The 24,240-nt window shown below is 33.5% G+C and overlaps 1 protein-coding gene across 4 annotated transcripts in view; it reads left to right on the top strand.

Annotated features, from left to right (window-relative positions):
- Nucleotides 1-24,240, top strand: part of LOC128983912 (nucleolysin TIAR) — a 557,066-nt gene that overhangs the window by 253,973 nt on the left and 278,853 nt on the right. Inside the window, exon 1 of one of the 4 annotated variants that reach the window (XM_054403187.1) lies at nucleotides 18,369-18,716. The exons of the other annotated variants lie outside the window; for them this stretch is intronic. Within the exon in view, the coding sequence (XP_054259162.1) occupies nucleotides 18,545-18,716 (172 nt within the window). The 5' untranslated portion in view covers nucleotides 18,369-18,544. Of the gene's footprint in view, nucleotides 1-18,368; nucleotides 18,717-24,240 lie in introns of those variants that run through there. 4 annotated transcript variants of the gene reach the window in all.

Here is a 24,240-nt window from a genome sequence, read left to right on the forward strand (position 1 = left end):
GTCAAACACTGCTGGCATCGCCTCTTCTCACAGTCAAACACAGATGGCATCGCCTCTTCTCACAGTCAAACACTGATGGCATCGCCTCTTCTCACAGTCAAACACTGCTGGCATCGCCTCTTCTCACAGTCAAACACTGCTGGCATCGCCTCTTCACACAGTCAAACACTGATGGCATCGCCTCTTCTCACAGTCAAACACTGCTGGCATCGCCTCTTCTCACAGTCAAACACTGATGGCATCGCCTCTTCTCACAGTCAAACACTGCTGGCATTGCCTCTTCTCACAGTCAAACACTGCTGGCATCACCTCTTCACACAGTCAAACACTGCTGGCATCGCCTCTTCTAACAGTCAAACACTGCTGGTATCGCCTCTTCTCACAGTCAAACACTGATGGCATCGCCTCTTCTCACAGTCAAACACTGCTGGCATCGCCTCTTCTCACAGTCAAACACTGCTGGCATCGCCTCTTCTCACAGTCAAACACTGCTGGCATCGCCTCTTCTAACAGTCAAACACTGCTGGCATCGCCTCTTCTAACAGTCAAACACTGATGGCATCGCTTCTTCTAACAGTCAAACACTGCTGGCATCGCCTCTTCTAACAGTCAAACACTGCTGGCATCGCCTCTTCTAACAGTCAAACACTGATGGCATCGCCTCTTCTAACAGTCAAACACTGATGGCATCGCCTCTTCTCACAGTCAAACACTGCTGGCATCGCCTCTTCTCACAGTCAAACACTGCTGGCATCGCCTCTTCTAACAGTCAAACACTGCTGGCATCGCCTCTTCTAACAGTCAAACACTGCTGGCATCGCCTCTTCTAACAGTCAAACACTGATGGCATCGCCTCTTCTAACAGTCAAACACTGCTGGCATCGCCTCTTCTAACAGTCAAACACTGCTGGCATCGCCTCTTCTCACAGTCAAACTATGCTGGCATCGCCTCTTCTCACAGTCAAACTATGCTGGCATCGCCTCTTCTAACAGTCAAACACTGCTGGCATCGCCTCTTCACACAGTCAAACACTGCTGGCATCGCCTCTTCTCACAGTCAAACACTGATGGCATCGCCTCTTCTCACAGTCAAACACTTAAAACTTGCTTGAGTTTAACATAAATTAGCTCTAAAAGACTTTTTTCCGTATGATTAACTATATTTTTCTTTATAACGCATATTAGTTTTTCATATTAGAAAAATATATCATACTAGCATTGCACCCGTCCTTCGTACGGGGTTGGCATATAAGTATAATACCCCCGTCGCAGCAAACCTGCATACTAAGCGAATTTCCATTCACCCGGCTTGATTTCTACTAAAATATTCCCTATAAATTTTCAGATTTATTTCCTATAACACTAATTTTAGTGAGTAGTCAGGTTTGCTGCTACGGGGAAGATGTTGAGGTGTGTTTTTTCAATTGAAATATTGATAGCTTAGTTTGAAATAAACCAAATTGCCAAATTTGATTAAAATATATCCATAAACAAGCAAACTAGAAAGTTGATTTATTCTCCATAAGAATAACATGGGAATTTTAAATTTGCAATATTTTTAATTTTCTCCGTAGTCAATGAACATTCAAAAACACTTCAATATACTAAATAATTTGTTTTTTTAAGCTCTTCAAAATGGTCTAGAGAGAAATTTAGAAACTTAAATTTTTTGGGGTCAAAAATGAGAAAAACCCATTTTTACCCCATAACATCCCCCATAAACCCCTGATACCATTGTCCGATTATGCTGGTTCGGGAACTCGTTCGAATAAATGTAGGTTCACACGTGTGTACCAAATTTCATCAAAATCGGATCAATTTTGCTCGAGTTATCGCGCTAACGGACACACACACACATATATATATATATATATATATATATATATATATATATATATATATATATATATATATATATATATACATGAATTTGAACGGATGGGGGTTTTGGCCTCTGGGGACCTCAAAACGAAAAAAGTAAATCGGTCCCGGGTCTAGGTCTTACCATGAGACCTACGGTAATAGCTTATTCCCTATATGGGAAATTCGCTAAAATGCTTATTGCAGTTATACTCAAGCTTTGCGTTTGCAATGGGGGAAGGACACAGTTTGATAAAATTTGGTTCATAAATTTACGGTATGATATAGTATAACACATCTACCATTGCACCTAAACAATAGAAAAAAATAAATTATCAAACATTCGCACAATATCACAAATTATTCATTAAATTAAAAACTCAAACCTTAACTCTAAACAATCCTACTTTGACAGTTCTCATCGTGTATCACTGCTTTTTGTTGCTGCTTAGTTCAAATTAGATGTTGAGATATATGCACAAACAAAATAATAATAGTGCTGCACCCTGTTGGGAAACCTTATAACTTTTTAATGCTATTGCATATTATAGAACCAACTTGTAAAGTTGAAACAGCTGACTAAATTATTTAGTTCCCTTTAAATATGAATACACATAAGGTTAACATGGGGAATTACAGTCCCACTGGGGCGGAGCCCGAAAGGATTTTTGAGATAAGAATATGCCTAAATGTTAATAGGGAATGTGTGCTATCATCATGCCAAATTTCAGCCCAATCCGTCCAGTAGTTTATGCGTGATTGAGCAACACACAAACATACACACAAACTTTCAGATTTATAATATTAGTAAGATGGTTTTCAGCTTAAATAAATAAACAGAGGCTTCAGATGTACTCAATTGTTCGGTTCGCTAAGATTACCTTGGTGTAATATTGAGTGTGATTAAATAATCATATCGATATTTCAAACGCTTTGATCTCTCAATTGTAAAATATAATATTTTCAAATTATTCTATACTATTAGTTTATACGTGTTTTTCAAAGTGAGATTTGAGTTTAAGATGAACAGATAAATTTAATAATTTGATCTAAGCTATATATTTGTTAGTAATTAGTGAAAAAATGTATTCTGATGGGGAAAATACTGCACGAGTAACTCCAAACAAGCATTTGGAATGATAATAGGTTTGAAGTAAAATTATTATGTATTATAGTAGTCTCTAGTTTTAACACTTATTGAACTTGAAATTTGTCTAAATATCCTAGATTGTATTTTATTGCAACTAGCTAACATTACAAATTCTATTCGTAAACACATCTGCAACCCAGAGAAAGTAAATCAAACGTTGCCTTAAACATACTTATACCTTAGCTATCTAGGCTAAGTTACTACTAAGGTATTACTTATACAGCTATCGTAAAAATCATTATCTCTCAGGCTATCTTTTTCTAGAGGCAAAAATACACATTTATTTATCCTTCTGGTTAAAAGTATCATTCCTATAATTTCTTTCTGTGATACAAACTTATTTCACATATCGCTCATCCTATGAGATTTGAACTATTTAACATAACTAACTTATCACTCTATCAATAAAACAATCGATACCTAGTACTTGATAGTCCGATTAAAATGCAAGTTCAAAAGATAGAAGGATGTACAACTGTTTTACCTCGACTCCAGCTGACTCTTGTTTACTCTATGAAGAAAACAGCTGTTTGAGAACCGTAACACATAATCAGTCAGAACGAAATATTGAAAAATACTACAATAATTTTATTTATTACTCATAACTCATTTTACCCAACTCGCCATGTTAAACTTCCCTATCCCAAGCGTGATGTAAACAACTTCTTTACTTCACTCGGTGAAGTAATCAAACCTATTCAAATAAAATTGAGTGCTCAACTTAATAAAATATACCTGGGTTATTCTAATAAGCTACTTAAAGTTTGAGGAAGTCACCCTACAGATTTGCTTGAACCGAAGCTAAGAATGGCCCAAAAACTAAAGTGATCCCTGAAGAAATGCTGTAGGAGTATTTGATGGAGATTTAAGTGCCAAAAAAGGAATGTCAAGAAGGACAAGGACGTTAATTGCAGGATTTTATTTTAAAGAAATTGAAAAATGACTTTGTTAAGTTAAAATGGCAAAAGATAAGCTGTGTTTTGATGTACTATTTATAATATACCCATAGGGTGTATATTATTGAGTTTGTACTACTTAGAAATTGGGGCGCTTTCATTGTCCCACCCTATTGTATGGTGGCTTATTTACACTCGTCCTGTATATTGTGTGGACATGAAAAATATTGTACGTAACCCCCTGTATATTGTCGGTCTATGTAAAATCTTGTACGTTACACGTTACGCAAGAGCGTGTTTACATCACTTAGGTGAATTATGCGTGATGTAAAAACGCTATTCCTACATTTCTAACGTAAATAGCTATTTACTATTCCTGTACACCGTATCCATGCTGTAAGTTTGTATTTTATTATAATGCATTTAGATCAATGTTATTTGAGTCCGTCATTCCTCTAAGCCGGTTTGCCAAATGTCAAACTTTAATTCGGTTTTCTTGTTACTAAGAGTGCCAAACTCTAAATCAATATAGAGAATTATTTCTGTTTATTTTTATTTCAACATGGTAATTTTAAAACACTTACTTCGAAATTCTAAGACATTTCTAAGCTTATAAATTTTCCTCAGCGTAAGTCATGCTTAACATTTATATAAATATTTAAAACAGGTTAATGCTAATGTTGAAATTCAAATCTGTATATTTGTGTTAAGTAGGAATAGCGACGCACTTAGTAAATCAGCATTCGTTTTGATATAAATTCTTTATTAAAAAGAAAACATCTTACTCTCGGGAGTTGTTAATAATTAATGGAAGATATGAATGCTCGTTATGAATCTAAATGGCCAGGTGGAAGTAGTAGTAATGCAATTACCTAGAGAGTGCCTAGGGCAGTAAGTGAGCCTTAAACATGGCTAATCAGAAACGGCCTCTGGACTTTCCGCTAAAGATTACTCGTTTATTATTAATCCAAACATCTTAAGAGCGTTTTATCAAAGATAAACATAAAATACTTCCAACACCCCCTTCAACTTAAGCTTAACTAAGAGTAATAACTTTCATGCTACTAAAATGCTTAGAGTATTTTAATAAACACACATTTTACGTATATAATATTGATTACCTATCAATTTGTATTTATTTGATAACTTCTTGATCAGCATTGTACGTGTTATTAAATTTACGGAAAATAAATAAAGATACGTCTTATACATAACACTTAAACATTTTAAGTGTTATAAGACGTATTTTTATTTACTTTCCGTATTTATTTGACTCGAGGTTTTTACATATGACTTGTCCATCACAATTACTAATGCCTTAAGCTACCATGTATTACAAATAGTACCAGGTATAGTGATATCCGTGGATAAGTAAAGTTATGTTTGGTTTTCCTGCTTTAAATTAAGTTTTAAGTTAATAAATGTAGAATAAATAAAGAGTTAAAATTGTATCAACTTTCTTTCTTTAGTATTAGTTTATTTACATTCAATTATTTCCATGGAAACTAAAAATAAAAACCAGCTGTCTCAGCACACTCCCACATCATTAGTTAGTTGTTCTGGGCCCCTTTTTTCTTTCCGGAATTCACGTCAGAGACTTCAATGGGATACAACAAGTTAATAGGTCTGGTGATGTATTTCCCAGATCCTAACTTTAATTTGGCACTTCTTACATTTCCATCAGCACTGACGTTAAGGACTTCTATTTTCCCAAGTCGCCATGTCCCTCTGGGTAATGTGTCGTGAACATGAACTACATCACCAACTTGTGGATGTTGGGTTGACAGAATTCTTCCTTGTTTGATATTGTGTTGAGTTCTCTCCTTTAAACTCAACAGATAGTCTTTCTTCCAAATCTCAAACTTTGATCTGAGGAAGATACATAAACTAGTGGTCTTGAGTTGACAACAGCTTCTATTTCAATCATCACAGTGTCGAGTTGTGATTTAGTCAGAGTAACTGAACCAATACTCTTTCTTAAACATCTCTTTATCAAAGATATCAACCTCTCGTACATTCCTCCCATCCAAGGTGCAAACTCTGGGATGTAAGTAAATTCGATGTGGTTTTCACTTACATAAGACAGTAATTCTGGTGTATCGAGATGTTCAACAAACATATCATTCAAGAACGAGGAAACCTTCTTAAACTGAGTAGCGTTGTCCAAGTAAATCTTCTTCGGAGTACCTCTTCTTCCCACAAACCTCCTGAGAGATAGTAAGAATTCTTCTGACGACAAGTTATTGGTGATCTCTAAATGAACAGCTCTCGTGACTAAACAGGTGAATATGCAACCGTAAACTTTTGAAACTTCAACTCTAGAAGCTTGAAAGGATTTAATGTAGAGAGGGCCAAAGTAGTCAAGTCCTGTAAATTGGAAAGGTATACTTTCAGTCACCCGTTCTGTTGGAAGCGAGGGTATTTGGGGCAGCTTGTATGGTCCACCTTCGTATTTTAAACATTTCAAACATTTTCGCAAAACTCTGTTGACTTCAGCTCTGCCATGGATTATCCAAAAGGATTTCCGAAGTTCCGAGAGAGTTTGTTGCACTCCCATGTGAAAAATCTTACAGTGACACTCTTCTATGAGCAGTTGAGTAAATAAATCGTTCTTTGGTAGAAGTATAGGGAACTTGCAATATTCTTCAAGGTCTGCATTTGAGATCCTACCCTTACATCTTATAAGTCCATTCATATCAACGAATAGGCCAAGTTGATTCTGCAATCTATCATACCTACCATCTCTTATATTACTTAGTGTTTCACTAAAACAAGTGTTTTGAACATGTTTGATCCACGATAAACGAGCATCTTTGAGTTCTTCAGATGTAGGAATAACATGATTTGGTTGTTCATTCCGTCTGCATCCACTTATAAACCTTTTACAAAAAACTGTTGTCAAAATCAGTTTCGAAAGTAATGAAAACCTTTGTATATCTATGCCAAAAGGACTACTAGTTTCACTCACGTCTTCGGTCTTTGTAGTCAAGGTGACGACGTTTTCTTCAATAGTTTCAACCATATCGTCTTCAGTTAATGGCTTGTTAAAATCAGAAGACCAATCCGGCCACAAGTCTTGACTACAAGACAGCCATTGTGGACCTGACCACCATTCATTGCAGTGTTTCAGATTATCCACCGTTTTACCTCGAGTCGCCATATCAGCTGGATTTTCGTCAGTAGGAACGTATCTAAATTGCGTCTCGATGTTGGTTTTGATCTCCATTACTCTTCTCTCCACAAACTTAGGAAGCAGCTTTGTTGTGCTAATCCAACGTAACACGCATTGTGAATCAGTCCACAGTATCTTATTTACAACAGGAAATTTTAAGGATTCTTCCACAAAACGTAATGCTCTTGTTCCAATCAACACTCCTAAAAGTTCGAGTCTTGGAAGGGTAATTTTCGGCTTTGACTTTGGAGTTAAATGGCTTTTACAAAACATGAGAGTCACTTTGACAGTCTCCTTACTAATTAATTTGATATACACAGCGCACGAATATACATCCTTTGATGCATCCGTAAAACAATGGAGCTCTACATGATCTGCTCGTAATCCTGCGAATCGAGGAATAGAAACTTCAGTTACTTTAATAATATCATCACATATAATATTCCATTCCCTACATTTAGGCTCATCTAGTAATTCGTCCCAATCCAAATTGTCTTCCCACAACTGTTTGAGAAAGATTTTAGCCTTCAGTGTTACAGGGGATAATAACCCTAAGGGATCAAAAACGGATGATATAGTACTTAAAACTTGTCCTTTTGAAATAGGTTTGTTTCTGTCATTGTTAACAGGTTTTATGTGAAGATTGTCAAGATTGGTGTTCCATCTTAATCCAAGAACATTAACATCAGTAGGATTCTCAGTTGTAGTTTTTTCCATTGGTATTTGTGTCATTAGTGTCTTTGAGTTTGAAGACCAACATCTAAGGTTCATGTTAATATCAGAGAACAAACTAGAAGCAGTTGTAAATAGTGTTGTGGCCTCTTGATCTGTGTCACATCCGGTAACCACATTATCAACATAAAATGAAGACTTCAACCTTTCATTAAGATTATCAAGTTCACTATTTGACAAATGATGAAAAACAGTAGCACTGAGTAAAAATGGACTGGATATGATTCCAAACGGAACCCTACAAAATCGATACTCCTCAATATTATCCTTAGTAGGTGCTGACAAAGGATCTTTGAGCCACAGAAATCTAGTTACATCTCTATCTGGAGTTTGAAGATTTATTTGAAGGAATGCTTTCTCAATATCAGCAATAATTCCAATAGCATTCATTCTAAAACGTAAAAGTAAACTACATAGGTTTTCCAAAATTACAGGTCCACGGTAAAGACAATCATTAAGACTATTGTTGCCTTTTCTGGTTTTGGCTGACGCGTCATACACTATCCTAAGTTTAGTTGAGGTTTTCGACTCAGTGATAATAGAGTGATGAGGTATATAGTGAAGGACTCCATCGTTTCTGTCTGAAAAACTCACTCGTTCGATTATACCGTCTTTCAATTGGGTTTGAATTACCGAGTCGTATTCACATAGAAGATTATGTTTGTCTGAAAGTCTATCTGTTAAAGATTTCAAACGACCGAGAGAAAGATTGTAGTTTGTGGGTAAATTTGGAGGATAATCTTTCCAAGGCCAGGAAACTGAATAACGACCATTCTCAAATTTAACAGTCTCATTAAATTTAATCAATGCGATGTCATCATCTTTCACGTGTGGGTCATCCTTAATACCAATAGTCTCTAATTGCCACAAGTTTTTGATGTCGTCACCTTCACAAATATTGATATCTGGCTTTAAAGTTTGTGGTGACCTAGGAAATAAGTTGTTGGGTTTTACTAGAGTAAGAAAAGATGACTCGTACATCAGAGGGAAATGATCATTGTTATCGTTATGCCTACCAGTTACGATCCAACCAAATTTGCTATTCACTAAGAATAAGCCTGGTGAAATCTCTATCTTCTGACCCGGAATGATATCAAAATAATAATCGTTCCCTATTAATAGATCAATATTTTGTGAAGTAAACTGGCCGTCTGCTAACTTTAATTTGGGATAGGAGGAAGCAATTGTATTTAAGTTGATATTGGTACTAGAAACTACCTTCCCAGTGATATGTGGAACAATGTTTACTATAATATCCATACATGTGTCATCGTTCAGCAGTAATCGAACATCTGTTACTTGAGTCTCAACAGTTTTAGATTCACGGTTGCCGAACGTAAATAAAGACAATGATTGACAATATTTACTATTCAAACTCAGTTTAGAAGCCAAACCTTTGGACACATAAGACCTCTGACTACCACTATCAAAAAGAACACCACAACGCGTTTCTTGTTTAGTATCAGCATTACGCAAAGTAATAGTTGCAGTTTGAAGAATAACACTCTCCGACATAGAAATTAAAGCAGATTCTTCGGTATTTATAGGTACGTTGCTCGGGTTGAAGTTACTTGCAGGCAAAGCTTTGGCATGATTAGTTGATCGGGTGTCTACTTTGATGGTGTTTCTAGAAATTTGGTCTGTAGGAAACTGTTTGGTACATAAGCTTCTATTGTGATTATTCTGCTGTTTACAGTAAACACACCTTTTATGTGATTTACAAAATTTCACAGTGTGTCCCTTACTTAAACATACGTAGCACCTACCTTGAATTGCTTTCTTACGTGCCTCAGCAGATTGATATTTTGTACATTGGTCATTCCAATGTGTTCCTTCACAAAAAATACAATTTAATTTATCGTTTCCCACGAGTGAGTGGGTAGTTGTCAACCTCTTAGTGTCCGCCTGTGGATTAGGAACAGTAACAAAACTATTAGAGTAAGATGAAGTGCTAGGTGTTGAGGTCGTCAGTTGCTCTGCTTTCTCCCGAATCGAAATTAAGTTATTTACAAATTTGCACAAAGTTTTAACATCCAATTCCCCAGAAATATTCATTTCTTCAACTTTCAAAACAATTTCATAGGGCAGCTTACTGAAAATTTGAGAAACAAAGTAGTTAGAAGTAACGTCTTCACCTAAGGCTTGAAGACAACGCATATGTTTCTCAATGTTGTCAAATCCTCGCCTTAGTGTTACCGTGTCACTGGACTTGATAGGTGGCATATCCCTCAAGGCACAGTAATGAGAATTCACTATTACCTGTTTCTTAGCAAATCTGTCTTTCAACAAGGTAATAGCAATATCATAGTTTAGATCTGTAATGGGGAGTCCAGCGATGCAACGTTTAGCGTCACCTTTTAATTGTGCAATCAAATAGTTAAATTTGTCAACGTTACTGAGTGTGGGGTGGCTATGAATGGCAGACTCAAAACTATCCCAAAACTCCTGCCACCGTAGCATGTCCCCTTGGAAGGTTGGTAATACCAACTTTGGTAGTTGAACATACTGGTGCTGTATAGTTGGTATTGGCTGAACGGTAGACGTATCAGGCACTGTTGCCTGTGACTTATTAGTTTGAGAAATATCTAGTCTACAGGAGCTTACGGTAACGTAAGCTGTGCAAGCACCTCCTCACAGTCCATCATAGTATTTATGAAGTCGTCCTCTGTGGTGGGTCCTTCAGTTTGTCCATCTTCAGTAATAGGCTCGGTGTCCAAACGTTTTTGAATTTCTTCCACTCTCTTTACAAAGCTTGTCAAAGTCCGTAGTCGTGTTTGAAGTTGTAGTTCTGTTAAGTCTGTAGTCTCCAAGAATGCATTTGTATCAGTAGTATAAGTCTTCAGTCGTAGTAAGGCAGATTTCAATCGAAGGTCCCATCTTGAAGTCATTCTTAGTTATTCGGGAAAGTGAAGTTCAAAGTTGGAAGTTGTAAAAATTTTGAGTAAAGAAGTTAAGTTTAGAAAGTTGTAAAAAGTTAAAGCAGGAAACCACGCTCTGCTACCATATAGTGATATCCGTGGATAAGTAAAGTTATGTTTGGTTTTCCTGCTTTAAATTAAGTTTTAAGTTAATAAATGTAGAATAAATAAAGAGTTAAAATTGTATCAACTTTCTTTCTTTAGTATTAGTTTATTTACATTCAATTATTTCCATGGAAACTAAAAATAAAAACCAGCTGTCTCAGCACACCAGGGGACCGAGCATTGCTCGTGGTGCTTAATTTGTTTGAGAGGTTAAAGAAGAAAATAAATGCCTAATGATGTTATACAGCATTTTGTTCTTGGCCTTGTTCACTGACAATTTTGGTAAATAAGCGCGGATTACTGACGCAGCAAAAACAAAAAAAAAACTTAATAAAAATTCTAGCAAAGCTGGGCCATTGTATGAGACTTGATGTTATGATAGTTGCCATGTAATATTTTATTGTTAATTAGCCTATTTTTCACATCGGGTTTCCTCCATCAATTAATTGACCACTTACCGAAAGACGCATCGTACAGTTTTAGGCTAAGAAAAAAAATGTTATCAAAACCAATGAATTCCACTGATAAATCTACTTATATAAATATATTAAAATGTATTCTAAACTTAAAAAAGGAAAACTGCGCAAAAGCTCTCCGAATACTCAAAGATGTGGTTTTACGATTTAGGCTTGATAATAATAGTTACAAAATGCTAAATTTAAAGGTTTGCGGGACGACAAATTGCAAAGCTTTGTTACTTTATTCTCTATTGCTGAGTACATGAGTAATCTAACTTATTTACACTAGTGCCTAGAGATTAGTTTTCATACTAAATCATTTAATCATAAGACAATATAATACAAACACGTAAAAAAATATATAAATTTGGAACTCCAGTTAACCTACAAAAATATATAACTTATTTGTTTGACCTGTAAATCATCTTAATTTTCAATATTGCTACGTTTAATTAAGCTGTAAAGAAAATTTGTCTTCCGGTTACATTCCCTCATTTTAAATTTACCTAAGATATTTTTCATACGGACAATAGAATATTTAAAACATGTCTATGATAACCTTCTAAAACTCATAATTTTTATAACTTATGCAAATGAATATGTGTCTAATGTGTACTAATCATATTTAAAACAAACTCACTAACTATTTTAAAATAAAATCCACATCATATTATTTGGTATTACTGTATTGAGTTTGTGGTGAACGCCAAGTGCGCAGCGCAGCGCCATCTAGCGGTAACAAGTGTGGTAATTGGGAAACACGCCCCAAGCAGCTAAACACTGCAGTCTGATTAACAAGTGTTAATTAGTATTGGACTGCACCTTGTTCTGCCACCCTAGCAACACATCGGTCCAGTCCAACGCAAAATGACTAACAACAGACTAAACTAATATCGTGCATTAGACAATCATATACAAACTATAGTACATACTATGGTACAACAACTAACAATTTGATTACTCATTATTCAAAAGTAGGTCTATTTGCATTTGATTTCCTGCCTTGGACTCTTTAGGATAAATTTGATACACGTTTTAAAAATAACCATCATTGAAATAGTATTTTTTACAGTACCAATATGTTTATTTTTATGTTTAAATAAACATATATACTTTAAAATCTACTTTAGTTCGATTGTATACAACAATAAATTAGTTACAGTTTTCAATTTGGCAAATTTTAAATTTTAGATAAAAAATAGTATAAGCCTATAAGCCTAGTAGATCTACAAACTTTAGTAGTCAGCGGCTTAATTTTTTCTTATTCATTACTTTTCTATTTTGAGAAATTTCCAATATATTTTTAATACAAACTCTTTTTTGAAATCAAATTCAAACAAATCAATCTAAGTTCAACTTTGGTCTATTTGAATGTTTATGAAATAATATGTATTACCCATACTAAACGATAAAGGCTTAACATAGACAATCGAGTTGATTAGGTTGATTTTATGTTAAAATTACCTTCATAGATTTTTGTGCTAAAACTCTCTTTTAATCACGTCACACAATAGGGTTTGTAATTTGTTCTAAACACACTTTTGTAATTACTGACGTACAATTAGTTCACTGAATTGTTTCAACCACTATTTAACCCTGACCACTGGATATTGGCATACTATTACATTGTGTTTGCTTTAATTTGCTATATGGCTGGTAATATGTAATTAAGTTAATTAACAGTTATTTTTAACAATTACACATATTGCAGCGCGCTCATGTTTTGGTATACAACAGCAACATGATTAAAATATTTAAACAAAACTTTTGAGGTAAAAGTGTTATCTTAATTATTTGAAATTTTTCACAGTAAGTATGTGTAGCAAACACACTTATTGTTGGTGCATGTCTTGAATATCACAAAACTTGCCGACTTTGCTACTAGATCGGTCTGCTAGCTTATCGACATAACGGAGCGACTGTCGCGCCCAGTGGTGGAAAACTGAACTCTCCTCAGTTGGTGGGGAAATTCAAACATTGGTATACTTGATAACAAAACATCAGTAGCCAGTTCTAGTATTTTAGTTTTAATTCATAATGTGACAAGTAGCTACGGATAGGCCAACTTGTAAGTAGGATTCAAATAATAATCATAACACATTTAGTTGAATGTGTTTTGTTTGACTTCGTTTTTTTATTAGATTTGGTGTAAAAATGGGACTTAAAACCAAATTGTTGTTTCGGTTATACATCTATTTACAGTTCTAAGATTTATTTTAGATGAGTTCACTGGACTTAATCATGTTACTTAAATTGAGTTTTAAATTTAATTAACAACTTATATAGGACCCGTACTAAATTTATTCCTAAACTGATCTTTTATTTAAATGTATTTTTTATTAAAATGATAGTTATTTAACTGTTCATTATAGTTGACCCCTAATCCTAATAATTGTAATGAACGCATTCAAGTTTCGCAAACTAATAACTCGAGTTGCGACGGACAAGCTAAGGAAGTGTCTCGCTACACGATTGTGATCCTTTTGTCTCCAGGTACATTGCAAGATTATCTTGAATTATAAAAGAAGCTGCAAAGGAGGGGAAAGGATGTCTGTCGTTTACAGGGTAGGGAAGAGGGGGTTCAGCCAAAAAGTCTTCCTCAACCCCTCGAGGCTATTAATAATAATTAAAACAAAGCCAGGAGTTGTGTAAATATAAGCACTGCTTTAACATGCGGAGGAACTTTTCCCCTTGGAATACTTGTTTGAAACTTTGTACAGTTTTTCGTATGAATAAAAGCAGTTTCCGTTGGCCTCGCGCAGTGTCGTCTGCCACCTGTAAAACTGAGTATCATTGTACTTTAAATGCCATTTCAAACTTACATCATTTCATTTAACTGTTATGCGAAGTCGTCCCGAAGAGATTAGATACTTCTGAAAGTATCTCAGCAATTCTAGACCACCTGACCCAACCCAAATTATAATACAACACATGGGTATTCTTTGAAAAGTTGTGTAAGGTACATATTGTACGATGCAATAAATAATATATTTGTCAAATATTTTAACAATATAAAATATCACCGTAAGATGTATAGGCCTGCGCGTACAGTTGGTGGATAAAATCTAAGTAGTTTGATGGTCATATGAATGTGGCTGGATATAATCGTTTAACCATAAGATTGGCGTAATGATTATTAATACTATATGTTATCAACCGGTAAATCCATAACGAAGATGATTCAATTACGAAGATGGCGAGTATCAAAAGGTAATCTAACAACGACTAATATTTCATGGAATATAAAAAATGCTAGAAAACGATTTAAAGATCTTAGTCAAGTTAATACCTTAAAGAACAACCAGCGTGGTGCCGGGTTTCAATGAACACCATTGTTGAGATGGGACACCCCGCTACTAGCCTTAAGCTCTCTCATGGTTATGTAGTATTAAGGTTTTTATTAACTCTACTTTATTCCTAAAGAGATTTATATATAAAAACACTAAATTTAGGTTTACGGATATATTTTTTTGTACTTTCAATTTAAACGTGTTAATATGTAGTAGGCGTACATCAGGATTAGGGAAAACCAAATTTTATGTTCTCTACAAATTGCAGCACATATGATGATATAAAATTATGATTAACACTATAACTGTAAACAATTAAATGTGAAGTAATGACACGTATTGAAATTATAAGTGGATCCACTATCTAAATGTAATTTTGGATTTAGTTTTACGTTTTGGTTTACGTTTGTATTTAACTAACTTACAAATACTTCAAACTCTTATGTTACAATGAAATTCTAATAGTTATTATATTACCTACTATATCGTAGGGGAAAATATGCGAATTCAGATATATGGACATATCTTACATTTATGAATTAAAACATAAGATTTGGCGGGAAAGTAGAGATTTCTGCACAACACTACAGCTTGGCTTGTGGAGAGCAATACACAGGGAGGATAACGAAGCGCCGCACTGCTACATGGAGCACCAAGTTTAAAATATTGTCTGTTAGTTGTAATGAACAGAAAACATCTCAAGCCGACACCGCAGACCAAAAACTTCGCTCCCTAACCACCACAACCTTACAACTTTTGTTCACGAATATTAGATTCTACGTAGCACAACAGAAGCTTTATAAGATTAATTTAGTTGTGTAATCGAACTTAGTAAGGAGAAATTCCTATTTTTTAAAATATATTTTATACAATGAAAATAGTTCAATTCCACCAATCCTTCCATAGTAATCTAATCTCATTTACGGGTTATAATTAAAAAATACTATTATTTTTAAATGTTGTCAGAAATGAATAAGTGCCGGGAAAAAATTATATTTTGCAGTGTAATGAATAAATCAAGTTGATTATTTATACATAGCAATTTTTTTAATGTCAGTAATTCGATAGTGAAGGACAATTTGGTCCAATTCCATGCTAAATATGCTGAGGATTGATTTCAGGATAAAGCATTTAAATGTGTGAATAATAAAAGAACTAAATAAAAATCCACCTTCTTAAACCATTTCTAATAAAAACAAACGATGGAAAATAAGGATTTCCTTCAATGTTTAGGTTTCACTATCCTAATGCCAGCCATAAAAGCTTTTCATGTCCAAAGTAAACTTTAAGAACTTTAATTTTTTTTACGAGTAGATCATGCCTAAAAAACAGTTAATTCACCCAAGACATAATGTGCGTGAGCGCAAACACAAACACAACACACGTGCACGCACACATGCAGGTTTTTACACGAGCAAGATACGAGTGAACAAACATCAATAGAGGGGGAGGAGTGTATTGACGGGGTGCGTACTCTAATGCAAAATATTAATATGCATACGATTAAACGGCATATCTCAGTGTGAGATCGAAGACTAGGGGGCACGCTACGGCGGTGCACAGGTCGATACCGCGGAGGCCACACTTTTAATCCTGTCATAGTCAGGTGTTGTTGTGCTACGCTAAAGTCATTTTATCGCATGAAAATAGCAACTGGTATTAACAACTCGTTGGAAAAAGGCTATATTAGTTTTGAAAAATAGTAAATGTACTAAGTACAGTTATGTTGGTATTTTATATTTCACTTTGACCATGCCTACACCATTGAGAGAATTTAAAAGGAAAGATGAGTGTAACGGTTGGAGGTTTTATAGAGGGAGGATGTGCTGGTTCAGATCAGCTGGTAGTTTATCGAGGATTATAATTAAGTTCCGGGGTATATTTGTGCTGAATACTGTGACTGTTTGGCCTTAATTTAACATGGTTTTGTTAAGTCAGGTAAATCATCTCAAACATTATTATTACATCGGGATTTTAAACCATCTGACAAGCTTCATGACAATAATTAAATATTCTAATAGAAGTCTTATTAAGTAGACAGCAATGTTTTCAATTTTGCATATTACTGTATAAGCCATCAACGGGTTGCGCGGCAGGACCGCCAGATGAGTGCTACGCCACGGAACTACTCGCCGCCATCGTCCGCCGACTTCGACCCAATGACACGGGCATAATTCGCAAAGTTTCCCCAGTCGCGTGCCCCTGATAGTCCCACCTTCCCGCTGATTAGTGGTTTGATTCATCGAGTGGGGAGTTTTTTTATCGGTGCCGCGCTGTGCCAGACCCCATCCTCTGCTGTCTACTGTCTACTGTCCTTGCTGTGTGACCAGACAGTGAAGGCTATCATAGGCCAACTCGTAAACGATGTGGGATAAATTATTGTTGATCGTTGATGATGAGTTTTAGTTGAACAACTGAGCTAAAGGTACATTGCCAAGTGGTACAAGCTGTGTCCGTAGTTCAACTAGCAACAGTTGTTGTATTACTGTTGTCGTGTAGCCGATTTAATACTGTATAAGCTTATCTACAATATAAGCTTACAGCTTATCCTTCAACATTTTAGACACAAAAAATGTCTTCGGGCTTTGTTCACCTTAATTCTTCTTATTTTATTCATTGAAACATGATTTAAAATGGCGCAAAACTGCAAAATACAGTTATGAATATTTGGAATCACGTGAATATCAATAATATACTTACTTGTGATATATATATATATATATATATTTTTTTTACTAAACTTGACACAAATTCAAAATCAAAACGTAATATTCAATGAAATTATACATCTTAAAGAAAACACCTCCTTCCCTTAACAAAAAATTATCACCTGTTCTTTAATAAGAAATATCTAATAATGTTTGTAAATAAAAGAATCTAATAGGTTATATACTATACTGTGATCATGGCATTAATGTCCGAAACATGTGTATTTTGATTTGCTTAGTAATATATATATATATATATATATATATATATATATATCACATACATACATATATAGAAATTTGAATTTTAGTCATTTTGACCTGTAGGGACATCAAAATGAAAAAGTATATCGGTCCCGGCTCCAGGCCTTACCATGCAACCTACGGTAAAAGCTACTTCCCTATAAGGAAATTCGCCAAATAAAACATAGTTGAGTTTATTTGTTATTTAATGGTAAAGCATATCCAAGAGTGAGTAAAACTTTACTTGAAACTAACCTAATTGTAATATACAACTGTCACATTCAGGCCCACCCATAAAAGAGTAAAACTAAACATGGAGCATTTTAGTGTCAAAGTCGGCAACAGACAAAAGAACACAAAAGACAGCTTATTTTATTCAAACGTGTTCTATATTGATTTATATCGAGTGTTGGCGCAAAAGAAGCTAATAGAGGAAATCCATCAAAAGTTGACTTTTAGGAGTTTTAAAACCATTAGAATGGAAGTTACAACGACCCTATATGATTTTACTGTGAAAACAATTACCGACTAAATGTTTTTCTTCTACAACAATTAATAAAAACCATAATGAGAGTTGTTGTTTCTCAGGTTTAAATGATATCACACATATATTTTGTTCGTTTCAAAATATACACAATCCCTTTCTTGGAATTTTAATAAGTTGAAAATAGTGTACACAATATACCTGAATCATTTTAATGGGAAACATCATCTGATGTGCGGTAAAGGTAGCGAGCAAAGTTAATAGTAGTGCGTTTGCGTCTCTGTGTGTCACCAAGATAAAGTTTACATCTCGAGGCGCGAATGTCGGCCACTATAACAATGGAGACGGAAGGTCGGGTATGATCGGTGATTGTCGTGAATGTCCGCCACCCCCTGAGCCGCGCGTCCAGCTCCGCGCCACCCTCAGTCGCTCAGTCGCTCAGTCTGCCGAGGACGAGATCGCGTGCCGGGCAGAGGGTGCTCACATCGGTATGGTCCGTGCGTGAGTACACCGGACATCTCAGTCAACATGCTGGCCATGTCAACGTTGATGATGCCTGCTGCCACCATGACCACCATGACCAACCCCGGGCCCATCCCCGTCGCTCAGCCCGCCAAGCTGGAGCCAAAGTTTGTACTGAACCACAACGCTGCTGCTGCCGCTGCCGCCGCCACTGCTACTACTGTCATCAACAAAGCAGGTACCTACACACCACGCTTTGGAATCAAATATAACTGCATCACTTCCACTACTATGTTTGAAAAAAAACCCCTAAACATTTCCCTGTAATTGGGAATTTACCATTATCTATTTTATATACATAACATGTATTTCATCTACCATATTAAATACATAATTTACATAGCAGTTTAACTTTCTACAATCCAAGTTTATGTATAACATATTATATTTAAAAATAAAGTTAACTGTGCATTTGAATTTTAACTATGGTAATAGAATCTAATATTGATAGGGAATATAACTTTTTCCAACTAATAATTGTGTATGCAACTGTAAGATAATAGATATAATAAGTTTGAACAAAAGCAAACAACACATAAGAATTTATGATTATAAAATAACTGAATAAAATTTCAATGAAGTTAATCAAATAGATTATTCTATTAGTTTATCAGTTTACACAAGTTTAGCTAACATAAATAATAGATCGATATATATATTTATATATGTTTAGTGTTCATAGTTAAGCTTCTCTCTTGGAAAGCATATTATTACCTCATGACTCTACCAGCAATGCTAGACCGAGAGTCCAATTAGATTTGAGCTTAAATTGATCGTGGCAGTTATTATCGTCACAGGATTTATCTGAATTACCTAATATATGTGTGCAGAAATCGATTCCATTCAAATGTTATTAAACTCGAGGTGGATTTTATGGCGTGCGTTTATATGTTTGGCAAAACAATAACCTGGTCGATATTCGGGATTGAAATTTTATTACCACGAGTGAATAAACTCACGGAAAGAAACAATGAAACGGTCGGCGTCGCTCACGCAAAACGATTGTTGCCGGCAAATCCGATAACAATCGAGCGACCACAACTTTAACGCTTTGTATATATACGACGCTTTAAAGCACGTTAAGTTTATACCCCAAGTTTTATATTGGATTTAGAAACCCATGAACCAGGATTTAAACTCGCTGTTTGTAAATTAGCCCTGGAAAAACAATAAATCTAAAAAGCCTATCCCAATGAGGTGTCCTTGCTATATATTTAGCGTTTTCATATTGCTTAGCAACTGTCTATAGGCGTAGGGCATATCATTTACTAACTTGGATCAAGCTAGCTAAAAAACTAACATCTGTAAAAGTTCCTATTGAGATATTATAATACAGTGGAAATCTACTTGTGTAAAGAAAAACAATTGTTCAATTGTCACTCTGGTTGTAGCCAGGACTAGCTATAAGTCTTTCAGTGACGTGGGTTTGATTCAAAAAATTTTTGAGATAATATTATGCTGAACAGTCAATATAGTCCTTGTCATCCATCCCTAAATGATATTAATTATTTGCTAAATATAGAGTTTCATAATTAACGGTTGTAAGCTTAGAGCTAAGTTTATGTAATACTACCGACGAGGTCAAAGAAAATATCTAGTAAATATTAAGTTTAATGTGGATTTTGATAAAAATATATTTCTTATGTGTGTTTAAAGGAAGCCAAAAAACATGAATTGTCTTACCTTAGTAACCATTTTTTTTCTTAATCATAGTTTGTATATTTTCACAAGGATAAAGTTTAGTTACTCCCAATAAATCTTTGAGTTTTAATTCAGAAAAAAATTATGTTTATGCATTTTTACAAGAATATAATGAAATAAATCGTTGAACAATTGTATATATATTTAATTTACGTAATCCATTTTCAGTATAGGTGTGTGTGTTAATATGTTTATTATATATGATGAATAAATAATTAATAGTTCATTTATAAAAATAAACACCTTTTAAAAGTATTAATTAGGTCCTATATTAAAATATAACTAGAGACCTATTTAATGTCAATACATTCCTATAAGAGCGCTAACAATAAAAATGCTAACAAAGAAGTTATTTCACATTTATTGTATTCAAATTTTCTTTAAAACAGTTTTTTTGGTGCTAAATATGTTTTATAAGTTGAATTTTCAAAGACCATTAAACTGTTTTAATGCGATTTTGGTTTACCGTTTTTGTTTACGCAATCCAAAAAATTACAAGGAGTTTAGCTGCAAATAGCATAAAAATTCTGTATATCTTAAAGCTAAAATAGAAAAGAAAAAATAAAAGACACAGATCAACCTTTAAAACTTATACTAACGAAGAAAATGTGGTTTCATAATTGAAGTTCACTTAACACCCAGTTACTGTACGGAATTTATCGAACGACACTTTTCATTACATTTATCAAGTAGTGAGTTTGAACATTACCTATTTCAAAGTTAAAAATCAATCATTGCTGATAAACACCTGTAAACAATTAAATTTAATTATTTTAATTATTTTCCGAACGTTATCAACGAAATCTTCTAAAGATATTTGGCAATAAATACCAAAAAAGTTGTGAAAATAAAACCCCGTGTACATATAAATACATATAAAAGTACGAAATTCATAAAAATAGTACAAACAATCATTATTAACAGATCTTGACTCGAGTTTTGAGTTCTTAATTTGTGCGTATATTTAATTATACTAACTATCTATGTTTGCTATTTAATACCACCATGTTTAGAATATTATTTCGGGTTATAGATTTGAATATTTGCAAAATATTCTAAACGGTTGCAGAATACAGATTTGCTATACAAAAAGTGCATTACAAATAAAGATACACAAATACTATTAAATATTAAAAAAAAGTTTATGAGTGCAAAACTTTTGACAAAACATAAGCTTAACTTACCCCAACTGAGTGCTATTTATGCTATACCATTAATGTTTCCAGTATATTCTATGATGTTAAATTAGCTTATCACTAGTTGTAGGTAATTGTTAGCTAATCCTTAACAGTTATTTTACATGTTTTATAAAATAACTTTCAAATATAAATTTCCCAAATAAGTGGTCATATGTTTTACATTTACAGTCTATCCATTTTCCTCTCACTTTCCATTTAGAGAAAATATCAAGGTTTTATATAGTCCCGTAACAAAGAAAAAAATCATTATCTAGCTTAAAGTTTCGTATAATTGGAACAGTTCAGAGTGCCCTATGCTAAATGTGAGGCTTCAAAAACGGCGGAATATTTTCTATTTATTAAAACTAGAAAACGTAGTGGATCAAACCAATATAGTTTATCTACAGCTATATTCCATCTAAACCAAACCAATATTGTATGTAACGTAAAGACTGATGTTTTGACTATTATATTAGATAACCCAGTTAAAAGTGGTTCAGTAAATAACAAGAGTTAAATTCTCAATAATTGAAATTGTTCATAACTTAACTTTACTATAGTAAAAACCCGTATACGTGTCAATGATAACTAAAGGTTACTGCAAAATCAGTCGTGATTTTATTCCAATTATATTCTATAACCTTTTTTTCCAGATGAAATAAACAAAAAAAGTTTGCCTTATATAATATTTATTATAATGCTGGATATAAAATTAAATATTAACTAGTTAACTTAAACTAAATAACACGTTTTGGATACTAAAAACGTGTAGAATAAATTAATTTCATTCTAAATATTATAAAAAAATTAAATACGTATACAGTACTTAAAACTGATATTTATTTTTTTTCATAGAGCATGCAACATAAATTGAATATAATAATTTTGTTGATATTTCTTTGGATCAATTAAATTGGAAAATGTGCAAATTAATCACAAGAGCCTTATTAAAACAGTTTAAATAAGCATGCTTTTTAACAATATATTTCTATCATTATAGTTCAACTATTAAATACATTATTAGAATATGATAAGTTTTTTTGTTTTGTTTGTACTTTCAGTAACAAATATAAATAAGATACATTATTGAATTAACAAGTATAATACTAATAGTATCATATCGTTAAGTTTTAAATTTTACACGCTCACCATGAAAGTGTAAATCACGAATTTAGAAACAAAACATGAAAACTAAAATAAACTTTATATCTATACAGTATACATTGTATATTTTAGGACATCAAGTACAGTCTGACAACGCGAAATCTGTATCTTGCGTCGAATGTAATATTTCATTTATAATACTGTTCAAATGTTAATTACAATATTACAATTTATACGTAAATTACAATTATAAATTTACTGTTTCTATAATATAAATAAATTATTATACGAATGAAAAAAACACCTTTTGCTCTAATAATATAAGATAACATGGAAAATACATTGTAAACACGTTAACGGCAAAAAAAGTACCTCCAAACTCAGTTTATACATTGTGTGAACAAAAAGATCTAGTATATTACTTAGTGACTTTTATGTGAGATATTCGAAGTATTCTACGGCCATTTTACTAATTGAAATAATATAAAATCAAAATAAATTAAACGCTATTGCATTATTTCAAACTTAACTCAAATTATTAACGGAAAAAACCCCGATTTATTATTTATTTTTGCACATACCGTTTTGTATTTGAGCATAATAAGTAGCTTTTGTATTACGAAGCGGAAAAGACTTCAATTTCAATATTTCAGTAAGAGTCAGATTATTGAAATTTTGCAAATATGAATTTTCAGTTTATAAGATATGGTTGTATAATATGGACTGACAATAATTGAATTAATTATTAATCCAACAAAATTTGGCGTTAGATGAGAACAGGGCCAGGGATTGGACCGTCCATTTACAGGCTGAAACATTTTAGAATGCCTAAAGCGTCAACATTGACAATACAATGTATTTAAAACAAAAATCTTATAAGGACTATTAAAATAATAAAACTATAGTTTTATATATAATAATTTCATTAATTACAAACAAATTATCCAACCTAAATTTAAAATACATCCTACATCGCCAATGGGACGCCAGGGGTAGTTACAATAGCTAGTCAAATGTTCAATCGCTACCAATACTTAGTCACTAATGATTCTAAATCACGTAGGTAAATATTTAAAAGAACAATAAACTTAGGATATAACGACATTTAAGATGTATTAGTAGTTTATGAAATCATTTATAGACTACGTACCACATTCAACAATATTTCTTACAAACAAACTCAAATATATCATGTTATATTTATTACAGTACATTTTACAAAGATTTTTTAAAATTTAAACAAGTAAATAAAGTAAAGTTGTGGTTCCCATAACACGTCCATATAGTAAAAAAAAATAATAAAGGAAGAACAAATACAGATGTATGTGCATAATAAATGTTTATGTTTTATGAAAATATAGATATTGTTTTACCATCGGTGGTTTGGTATTACTGTAGCTGGTTGTTTTGAAATTCTACGTTTGATGTTGGGAATTAGAGGTAAGCTCGGCAATTCAATTATCATACAACTTCCCTTGACCTGTGGAATTTTGCGCACTTTTAGAAATAAATTCGATTTAATGATATTTACTTCCATTTATGTTTCATATTGTTTGACAAACAAACATAATTATATCCGTAAGCTTAGTGTGTAATTATTGTTGTTTCGTGGATTCCAATGTACGTTATCGAGCTAATACTGTATACATGCAATGATCATGTATACTATATAATCAGTAAACAATTAGGTAAATGAAAAAGTTGCATATAAAAGAAACA

This window comes from Macrosteles quadrilineatus, unplaced genomic scaffold (genome assembly GCF_028750875.1).
Source record: "Macrosteles quadrilineatus isolate MER2022 unplaced genomic scaffold, UCM_ALF_1.0 Scaffold_1__1_contigs__length_201487025, whole genome shotgun sequence".
NCBI classification, from domain to species: domain Eukaryota; kingdom Metazoa; phylum Arthropoda; class Insecta; order Hemiptera; family Cicadellidae; genus Macrosteles; species Macrosteles quadrilineatus.